At 41.9% G+C, this 10,788-nt stretch overlaps 1 protein-coding gene across 1 annotated transcript; it reads right to left on the reverse strand.

Annotated features, from left to right (window-relative positions):
* Positions 1-740: 740 nt before the first annotated feature.
* Positions 741-8,399, reverse strand: hyal6 (hyaluronoglucosaminidase 6). The gene is made up of 3 exons (XM_035642638.2): positions 7,437-8,399; positions 5,002-5,091; positions 741-4,211 (listed from the first exon to the last, which is right to left on the reverse strand). Exons 1-3 carry the CDS (start codon positions 8,370-8,372, stop codon positions 3,720-3,722), a joined length of 1,518 nt encoding a protein of 505 aa, XP_035498531.1. The 5' UTR covers positions 8,373-8,399; the 3' UTR covers positions 741-3,719.
* Positions 8,400-10,788: the final 2,389 nt, after the last annotated feature.

Here is a 10,788-nt window from a genome sequence, read left to right on the forward strand (position 1 = left end):
ATCACCACAAATAGGTATAAATCAAAATATTCTTTTGTCGAAATATTTACAGTCAAAGATCACAGGTTTGCCTCAAAGGCATGTTTTGGAAACTCTCCTCGGACTCTAAATTCAGATCCACATCAAAAACCCACATCAATTGAACCTACACGTTCGGGTCAGTGGTCACCATCACAAATTAAAATACAAAAAAGTGTTACTCAAATCTTCTTTTGCATACCACACAATACAGAATACACACAACTGCACACTGAGGACTCTTCATGATTATAGCAAAAAACTAGCCTGTGATGAAACAGAAACCACCATCGAGTGCTGGAGTTTTAGGCTGCAGTTCCTCTTTTTTCCATTAGATGCTTCACAATGAAAGCCCTAGTTTCTGTTTATCTACACCAAAAATTCAGCTTTCAATCAAGCTCTCAAAGACTGTTTCTCTGTTTCTCAAAAATGACAGCAAGTCATAGCAATTTATAATTGTTACAAAGGCAACAGAGCCAGGAGTGAATGAATGCGTGGCCATTCCCAGGGAAGCTAAAATAAAAACTGCTTGATTGTGTTATTATTGGACAAACCTTTATTTTTAAGCCATAAAAAACATTGTCCCACTGTGTTCCTATGCCTGGCAACTCCTATTAATTTCCAAGACACATTTAATGAGCAGGTTCATCAGAAGGTGACTTACAGAAAAGCAAAGTAAAGACGGAGCAGTGAGGTGTATTTATTCTACAGTTGACAAAGACAGTGGCAATAGAGTGTTTGCATTTAATGAGCAAAAAATATAAGTGGACATAAAGCACTGCACATTTTTCTCTGTGGCAAGCAGCCATGGTTACAGTCAGCAGTGAATACTGTGATGTGATATAGTTTGTTTGAATTTAGAACATGAGTCCTGTCTGTTCATACAACAGTCTGTCATGAAAAAAGTCAGGTCAAGTCACTTTAATGTACATTTCCCTGTGTGTTTATTTGTTCGTCAGCAGACACAAAAACTACAGAACATTTTTCCACTAAACTTGGTGAAAGGATGGGACATGGGCCGAAAAAGAACCCATTCAATTTTGGCACTGATCTGGAGAAAGGGGTAGATCCAGGATTTATTTCTAAACATCACATTTTCACCAATTTCCTGGAAAATGAAACAAACAATTCTTCTTTATTTTTACCTCCACCAAGGAGACTATGCGCTACCCTGTTGCTTGTGTGATTATTTCTTCTTCAGCAAGATTACACAAAAACTACAGAACCTTTTTCCACTAATCTTGGTGAAAGGATGGGACATGGGCCGGGAAAGAACCCATTCAATATTGACACTGATCTGCGGAAAGGGGTAGATCCAGGATTTTATTTCTAAACATCACATTTTCACCAATTTCCTGGAGAATAATTCATGGATCCTAATGGACAAAAATCTTGTATGTTTGGGGAACTAACTGATTTAATTTAAGGGAACTATTAAAGGCCTTTATACTAAACTTGGCTAATGACGTGACTGTGTAATGTGAGATTGATGCATCTGAACATCTACCTCTCAGAAAGGTAATAAACATATTGAAATGAATGTTGAACTTCTTCTTTCCTTAACTTTGCAGGAACTCATGAGGTAAAATGAGGTTGGGGATTCATCAAACTCACCACCCCCCAGTTAATCTGAATAACGTGCAGCTCTGTGATCCTCCAGCAATAGCAGCTGAATCATGCATTTCTCAAGCTCCTGTTACATTTAAGCTGTTGAAGAATCATCTTTCTACAACACTTTCTCTAATCCACAGTTGACTCTGTTTTGACAAATTTTCTTTTTAAGTAGCGTGAATCCCAAATGTCCAGTCGCTACAGTTGCTCTTTGCTCCATCCTCTCATCACCCAAAACAGCATTTGACACTGGGCTGTCCCTTCTTTCCCCGTGGGACAAACACGGGGACTATTGTTCTGTTGTTCGGTCATGTTACCATGCAGTGACTCATTTGATACGCACTGTCACCGCTGAACTGCATCTTCACTCAGCAGCCTGTTAAAGGGTTGCCTGCGATGTCAGCTTCATCACAGGCATTATCCATAATTAGAGAGAAAGAGAAACTGAACTGCCGTTCATTGTCGCTCTCTACACTTTCTCTAAAGGTAACAGAAATCTGGTACAAATCATCAGTTTGATGTGCAACAGGTTAAATGCCACTTGCTGGTTGGCAAAAAGTCCATCATTCTTTCACTTCATCTGTAACTATGCAATGCCTTTTCTCAATTTTATATTGCTTCCATACAAAAGTAATTCAAACTAAACATAAGCTAATAAGGAGTTTGCAGCAGAGCCTCTTGTTGAACATTTATGAAAAGGTAATTATTTCACTTATCTCTTTCATTTAAACTGTAATCACACACACACACACACACACACACAAGAACAAATTGCAATAGACATTTACATTTCCCTTAACCCCTCCTCTCAAAACCAATAATCCGAATCATAGTTTACCAGCATTTCTTACTGTAAGCAGGCATACAGTACATGTGCAGACATGTTGAAATTGTGTCCATGGGGCATAGTATAAGATAAATAATCTGTATTTAAAGAGTTTTGAGGGTGGTGTCTGTTTTATTTTTTTCTTGCCTTCCCAGCACAAAAAAACCCCAAAAGGTAAAATGGAGGAATGGAGCAGCTCATTACTTTTGTTTCCTCCCAGTTGTCATTGCCAATCGAAAATGACAGGTTTCGACACAATTTCTACAGTTTCATGTAAAGAACTCAACAGCAACAGGCAGTGATGGATTAAAATGGGCATTGTCCCCGGCTGCAGTAGACATAAAGGAGAAGTTTCATGAGATTGAAAAAGCATGCATGGTTGTAATTCCGGTGTTTCGTCGATAATACTAAAAGTTCATTTGAAGCTAGTTACCATTAACATCCTTTAACAGAAATAGTCCACCTGCTTTTGAGTGTAAAGTGCAGAGCTTTCAGTCACGTTGCCCTTGTTGTTCAGTTTAGTTTTCACTAAAAACAGACAGACTGTATTTAGTGCGTAGAATGTTTGGGACATACTGTGCAAATGTTTTGCGCAGTATGTTAAGGAACAACAGTGGTGGTCATGGATGCAAGTGACCTGTGATGTTTCCTTCAGAGTGTCTGTTCACAGCGTGAGGAGCTTGGAAGGAACTTGCAGTAAAAAACACAGCAATCCATTTAATCTGTCCTATGACATGGTATTTCTACAGTATCAGAAACAGCGGAACCTGCGTCGATGCTGGTCGCCATTTCTGCTTTAAGTCTAAACAAGTGCGCCGCAGACTAACTCAAGAAAATGAGCCTCTAAGCAGTGCTGATTGCATTTCCTGTCTTTGACCACTAGGTGATATGATAAATGAGGTCTCCTGCCCCAATAATGCCCAATGCACTTTGAGACTGAATTAATGAAACAACTATTTTAAGGTACTTTTAAAAAATCGATAAATGTTGACTAACTTATAATCAATCAATGTAGGATGCATTAACGTGGAACAATAGTTTGCAAGGAGGAACTGAGTTTTGAGGTGGATTGTTTTTTTTGTATGGGGCGCTCCCCCAACTGCACATATGGACGGGCCACGTCTGTTTTTCAGTACAGTCTTAGTTTTCTTGGAAGAGCACCTATAGACATTAGTGGAACTGCATCTGATCACACTGACTCACTGCTCTACAGACCTTCCTGTTGTCACGGCGACTCTCTGGACCTAACACAAAGTCTTGTTGGCTACAGAATCAGACACTTGATGATCAAACAGAGTCCCAGGAACATGATGATGCACAGACAGGAGAAATGGAGGGAAAGGAGGAACAAGATATCTCCAAGCAGGCTGTTCCCACGGGGGTGAGGCAGAGGGATGACAGGCTGAGGCGGGGGAGGAGGGGGAGGAGGAGGAGGAGGGGCATGGGGCATCTCGCAGTGGACGCCCGTCCAGCCCTGGTAGCACTGGCAGGTGAATTTGTGCTTCATGTCCAGGATGTCATGGTTGTTGAGGTGGCCGCTGACATGAAAATAGGGGCCCCCGGGCGCTGGGTTGCGGTGGATGTGGAAGAAGCGGGGGTTCAGGTGCAGGTAAGCGTCTGAGTCGAGGCTCTTGCGGACACACCTGCCGTTCTTCTTGCACAGTGCTTTGCTGCACAGCTTAGCAGCAGATGTGACATTGATGACGTAATGTCCCAACGGACCGTCAATGTACGTCTTCACTGTCAGACAGTTCCTCTGACGGAGGCAGGAGGCAGAAACAGTCAAAAATTATAACCGTGTTCTTTCATGTTTAACTATACATAATCATTTTCTAAGACTGGATGCCTGTTTTCCAAGCATTTACTTTTTTGGTTCATAAACAATTTAGAGAAAATGGACTAAAATATGGTAAACCACTAATCAGCGGTTTGGGGTTTTGGAAAGGCATAACAAAAACAGCAAGTGTTTGTAATACAAGGTCACAGATAAACTAAGCATGCTTACACTAACATTCACAGCACACTTACACACTGTCAAAGCAGATACACGCTCTGTTAATATCTTCTACTTTTCCTATTGTGTTTTTAATTATCATCTATCAATTACTTTTGAGTTCAAGGAAGACTCAAGGCAGTCTGATGACATAATGAGCATGAGCTAATTTCCACCATTTCATGTTTTACGTTGTCTTTCCAGTGATGATTATGAGATAGTTTTTTAGTTTTTTTTAAAGAGAGGGGCTCTAAAATAATGATGTATGCTTGTATTATCACATTCAGACTTCATGAAGCCTTGTTGTATGCACTGTGACTGCATATGATTTATATCAGAAACATTTGTGGTTCTCTACTGCGTTGTGGATTTAGTTATAATGTAGGGGTAATGTTACAACATAATGAGCACTCTTTTTTTCCCATTTGTTTGTGTGGGGGTGTAACTAGATTTAGAATTGAAACTTTTTTTTTTACACTTCCAAGTTTACACCATTTAAATCTTTTCTAATTTACAAGTTTGAGTTTTGTTTGTTGTACTTTTTTATCATCACCTGTGATCGTGCATACTCTGATGATCCCCAGAGGACGACGCCTGATGCTCCCAAAGCAGCGCTCTCCCCGATGGTATGAACCAAGTCGCTCTGAAACAGAAAAACTTTACTGAAGTGTCTGACTTTAACTGTCTAGTTTTAATCTCCTTTTTATGAGACATAGAGCAATACTGACGCCTCAATCACTCTCCCTAACTTTTTTCATAATCTACAAAAGCTTTTGCAAGCTATAAACGCTAGGGGTGTAACGATACACGTATTTGTGTTGCACCGTTCGGTACCGGGCTTTCGGTTCGGCACACGTTACAAACCGAACGATTCGTTGTAAAAGATAAATAAAGCTTGTGTGAAATAAAATGTTCTCAGAGCCACTGTGCTCAACAAGGCAGCACACACTACGTAACAGGCTGCTGCAGCGGGCTGTCTGCTCCACCCCTCCCAAAGCAAAATATTGCTCTCAATTCAGGCAGTCGGGAGGCCCGCTAGGCTAAGCTAGCTCATTACAATATGGCTAGTAATGGCTAGTAAAACAACAGTATGTCACATCTGCTACACGAGAGGTTACATCAGTGGAATTACTTCAGAAATATCAACTCATTTACGCCGACATCATCCCGCATGTCAATAGGTGGAACTAGACGTAAACATGGGGACTATCACCGCAGCATTTACGCAGCCATTCAACTGATTCTAACAGGGCAAAACAATTAACGGCGGCAATTGGTACATCAAGCCGATCTAGGGTTGCCAACTGTCCCGTATTAGCCGGGACGTCCCTTATATTGGGCCTAATTTATTTGTCCCATACGTGACCTCCCTTGTCCCGTTTATTGACTGCTACGCTGATCCAACCACTGACTGATGAACACCAACATCAGCAGTGCTGATCACGACACTTGAGAATGATCACCGATCTCCCGCATCAGTATCGTTAAGTAAATGCGTGCTCTCTCTCCTGCTGCTGCTGTCTATAAGTTCTCTTTCTTTCTATGTGTGTGTCTGTGTGTGTGTGTGTGCACGCGCGCATGTCATTCTCGACCGTGGTAAAAAACTCAGACAGTTTCTTCTCTGACTTTGTTTAGATCTTGTTTGGTGATTTTACCGAAGCTAATTTTGCTTCTCTGATCGTTCTGCTCAGTTTCTGAGGCAGGCAGTGCCAGGTGTAAGCAGGCAGTCCTGGAACTCAGCCCAAGACTGGAAATCAGTCACAAAACCATTGCTGAACTCACGCTGCCTTGCTCCTGCTCCTCTACCTAACTGCTCAATGTCGCCACCCTCAATCCTCACCCTCTATTGCTTGAAAGACTATTAAATCTGTTAGAACGTTCATTGAGTCTAGTCGTCTGCAATATGGGACCAAATTCTAGCTCAGCCCTGAACTCTTTTAATTGCAAGAAAAGACAAACTGCCTCTGAACTGTCAGTTACGAGTTGACAATATGATGAACACTGTCTGCTATCATGATGTGACGCAAGTAACCAATGTTTGCACCTTGGGGGTGGGGGGCGCCGATCAAAAATCTCGACTAGCGCAACAAACTTGGCAGGGCCGGCTCTGGATATACCTGTTGTAAATGAACAAATTAATATTAAACCTACTGTATGTTGCCAAGGCATGAGAGTTATGTATTAATATTTAATTAGGAGATTAGCTATCATTATGACAAATGGCTTAAAACAATACACTGTATATTCACACAATAACTGTATCAGCAGGCCACTTTTGTCCATTATTTCATAGTGACAAAGTTGGCAACCCTAAGCAGATCTGTGATGTGTACAGAAAATGTGGACATTCTCACCATTCATTTGAAAAAACGTAAACATTTAGAGAAAAAAAATGTTCTTTTGTACTTTTCTTTTGCTTGTATTTTTTTCATAACTACTACACAACTATAACATTATTTTTTATAAGGAGCTGCTTTTGTTTTGTATGCTGCTAAGAAGACATGTCAGAAGATTGGTCAAGTACATCTCCATCATTGTTTCAAGTAAAAAAAAAACATAATACTTTATTATGTTAGTTTTAATAAATTTAAAAAAAAATAAAAATCAATGAAATTTCTCCGGCATTTCTTTTTTGCTGCATTGAAAAAGATACCGGACCGTGACACCACTCTGTCGTATCAAACCAAACCGTGAATCTTGTGATCCGTTACACCCCTAATAAACACACTAAGAAGAGTCTTTCTCTGTGAAAACATGTTAAAGATACATGATCTGAACAATATTCTAACGACAGTGGCTTAAACAGTTTAATTACAATACTCACACATGCACATCCAAGGAGCCATCACACAGATGGATCAGGTCTGAGATTGATATGTAAAGTTTTGAGGGCATTTTATTTTGTTCAGGTGGTTGAATTTGTATTGAGAAAGAATGTAAGAATGTGAGCAGATGATCTAAGCATCTGTGTTAAAACCAAAAACCTACCTCTGAAAGAACCACAAAGGTGTAGGCATAGAAAGGTCGGGAGTAGACAAACACGGGCAATGTGAAGTCTGTACGGGCAATGGAAGCAATCCTCATGGCTTCCTTCACTCGATAGTGGACAAACTTGACAGTGTTCTGGGAGGACTTGAGCTCGTAATCCAGGTAGATGGATGGGTAGAGGGCCGTGCTCTCCCTCCAGAGCCACATCAGATGGTCGTTGCGAACATGCTCGACGTTGGGGCATTCGCCAGTGTAATGTTGTGGGTGCTCCTTGTACCCGTAGTTGTAGCAGTCTGGAAACAGATAAAACCCCCACAGCCCGTCCGGCCTGCGGCCCTCAGCCAAAGCTAAGGTCAGGTTCATGAAGGTCTGCCCAGCTCTCTCAAAGCTTTCCTTTGCTTCCTTCTCCACTTTGCTCTCTGGCCAGTTTGGGTGACGTTTCCTGATCTGTTCCTTGGACTTATTGCGGTAGATGTCCTTGGATCCCCAGTTTCTTACCCACTGAGGCCTCCAGTTCTCCCAGTCAATGACACCCAGGCCCCGAAAATCCTTGTGAGGGATCAGCTTGTCAATGTCGGTCCGGGCTTTACTTAGATGTTTGGAGACGCTCTGGTTCTGTGGCAAACCACCATTAATAGGGACCCCAGAGTTGGAGTAGTATGGGTAGTATCCCAGGTGGCTGTGGTAGAATATTGTGACATTCTGTCCACTGAGGGTTTCGTTGAGGTTTGCTACAATATCGAAAACACTGAGGTCCAGGTCCACCTTGAATCGAAGGCGACAGGACTCTGTAGGTGCGTTCCACACTACAACAAAAGGCCGGTGAGGGATCAGAGGTGCACGGGCCGGCTTCATCTGGTCACCCCCAACTTGGAGGTTTACTCCAACACCAACCCACAAGGCCAACATTAGGAGAGGAAGCCTCATGTGCGCCATTGCCCCCAATTCTTCATGGAGCAATTAGTGGTCCTGCGAAGGCAGAGGGGAGAGATGACATGTTTAGAGAGAAAATTAACACATTATGAGCTTCAGTGAGCAGAGATAATCAGGCAGGTCTGTGACAGGACACGAGATGAAGTCGCTGAAGTGAATGCTCCAAATAGAGCAAAACACAATGCTCCCCTGTTCTCTGATGGAGCAGGACTAGGATGAAAAAGATGCTGGTTCAAATCCCATAGCAGCAGAGACATTGTGAAATGCATTTTTCTCCCAGTTATAATTTGAACAATTTCGAACAATTTCTGAGCACAATGTGAACCTCTGCTCTTCTGGTGGTAGTGGAGTTTGATACAAAATGTGAACGTCATCTTCCTACCTAACCAGCTAGCTACCTAGCTACATCCATGAAAAATAGTGAACGAGGATGGACATGAAAACATTGACAAGCTTGGTCGAGATGTTTGCAGCTGTACAAGCTGCTGTAAACGAGCTCCTAAATCAACAAATTTGTTGCAACTGTTCCAAACAACTACAACCACAGCTTCTGTACTGAATGAAAATAGCAACCCCAGAAAGGATTCAAAAGAAATGGGCATTCTGTCTGATTATCGGGACATTGATAGTTGTGAGCAATTCTTTATTATGTAACCTCAAACATGAATTGCTGGTCTTGGGGCCAACACAGTTAAAATGTCATGGTAAGGTTTGGACAACAAGATCCAAACGTTTTTGAACTGAAGCCATGCGTTTCAGATTAATGGAGTTCTTATGTAGTGAAATTTGCACAAAATCAGTATTTTAAAATGTTTTAATTGGGAACCACAACTATTAATCTTAATCACTAATTCTGTATACTGGGTTACACATTAGTAGTCAATCATATGTTTAGTCTCTTTAATGCTGTCTTAAATTTTTTTTCTCATTCATTCTTCTGAAACTTTTCCCTCAGCTCTTTATGTAAGAACCCTCCAACACACATACAGACATCCTCCCCGTCTAATTGCTATTGGCGCCCCCTCATATACAAGTAATCCATTTTTAAGTTTTTCCAAAGTCAGCGGGAAAAAACATTGTGACCCAGCTCTTGGGAAACACAACCACTGAGGTTGCCTCCAAGGACGCCATGGAAAATATCCCATCATTCTCTGTGTGCATTGCAGGAAACCACCGGTGGGCTGAGGCTTCTCCGATCATTTAAAATTTTCATTCATCTGAGGAGGCACTGGCCTGTAGCTGATGTTTCCTCATGATTTTAATGGCACAAGAACTTTATGATCACAGTAATCCTGGATGTGGATCAGGGTTTGGAGGAAGCTTGAAGACTCAGAGTTACAGTCATAAAAAAGAAAATTGTCAACATTTTTCCTTCAAAACATTTTAAGAAGGCTGGAATTTATTTGACACTTTGTCAGGCTCAGTTTAGGGAAGCCTTTCTTAAGGCTGTGTGTATTGCATCAGCTTCATAATCCACCCTGGGTGATTGTTTGTCTTGGATCAGCATCACCAGAAAAACAGAGTGCGGTGAAGATACTCAGGCTGTCCTCTAAACCATTGAATGGCCCAGATCCTCTGGACCCCCCAAAAACACAAAGTCTGAGTCCAAACTGACACAGGAGACTCAGTTTGATGTTTTGTCTCACTAAGAGACAACAAAACAGCGAAAAGCGGATGAACTCAGCTAATTGGATCCAGATGGGGGGGGGGGATTGTCAGTCGGTCAGTCCACCACTTTGTGCCTGATTTAAATATCTGAACAACTATCGAGTCATTTACATTGCCTGGCTTCTTCTCACACTTGTTTGTATTTTCAAACACAGAGAAACTAGCTGATGTGTTTGACGAATGTAAAACCAGGGCTGCTGGATTATAAACTGTGATCAAACTGACTTAGTGCCTGTGTCCGCTGGATTTTATCTGTGGCGGTTTGGCAGCGGTGTGCGCAGATGTGGTGGTGCTGAATTCCGGGGTCTCAGGCTGGTCTGGACGAGTTTGAGCGGACCGTGTGTTTGATTCATGACCAGGTCGTACAGTGAAGTCTGGAAAATATGAAGGCAGCCTCGAATTAACAGTTAATGATCCAGCGTTAATGTCCAGCAGCCAGAGCCGCCACACATCATGGTGTGTGCGTGTATGGTGCGTGTGTGTGTGTGTGTGTGTGTGTGTGTGTGTAATAGGGGGGCTGTAAAACCACTAACCACCACTCTGACTCAGACTGCTGATTTGACTCCCAACATGTGTGGAGTTGCTTAATAAGTGAGCTGATTTAATATTCTCCAGACTATGTGTCTTCATGGGATTGCTTCATCGCGGGCCATTGAAAAAAATTTACTTGATTATTTGAAAGAGACCAGAGGTAAGTCAGAGCTTGTCTGAGTCAACCAGATGGTAATCAGCCCTGACGCAGATGGTGGTG

The sequence above is a fragment of the Scophthalmus maximus genome, chromosome 7, assembly GCF_022379125.1.
Source record: "Scophthalmus maximus strain ysfricsl-2021 chromosome 7, ASM2237912v1, whole genome shotgun sequence".
NCBI classification, from domain to species: Eukaryota; Metazoa; Chordata; class Actinopteri; order Pleuronectiformes; family Scophthalmidae; genus Scophthalmus; species Scophthalmus maximus.

Bases quoted from the DNA above. Each gene is read 5' to 3' on its own strand.
- hyal6 (XM_035642638.2), bottom strand. From the start codon at position 8,372: ATGGCGCACATGAGGCTTCCTCTCCTAATGTTGGCCTTGTGGGTTGGT. The intron at 5,092-7,436 runs GTAGGTTTTTGG...TTTCTGTTTCAG, and splicing joins CCTTTGTGGTTCTTTCAGAG to AGCGACTTGGTTCATACCAT. The intron at 4,212-5,001 runs GTGATGATAAAA...TGCCTCCGTCAG, and splicing joins CAGAGTATGCACGATCACAG to AGGAACTGTCTGACAGTGAA.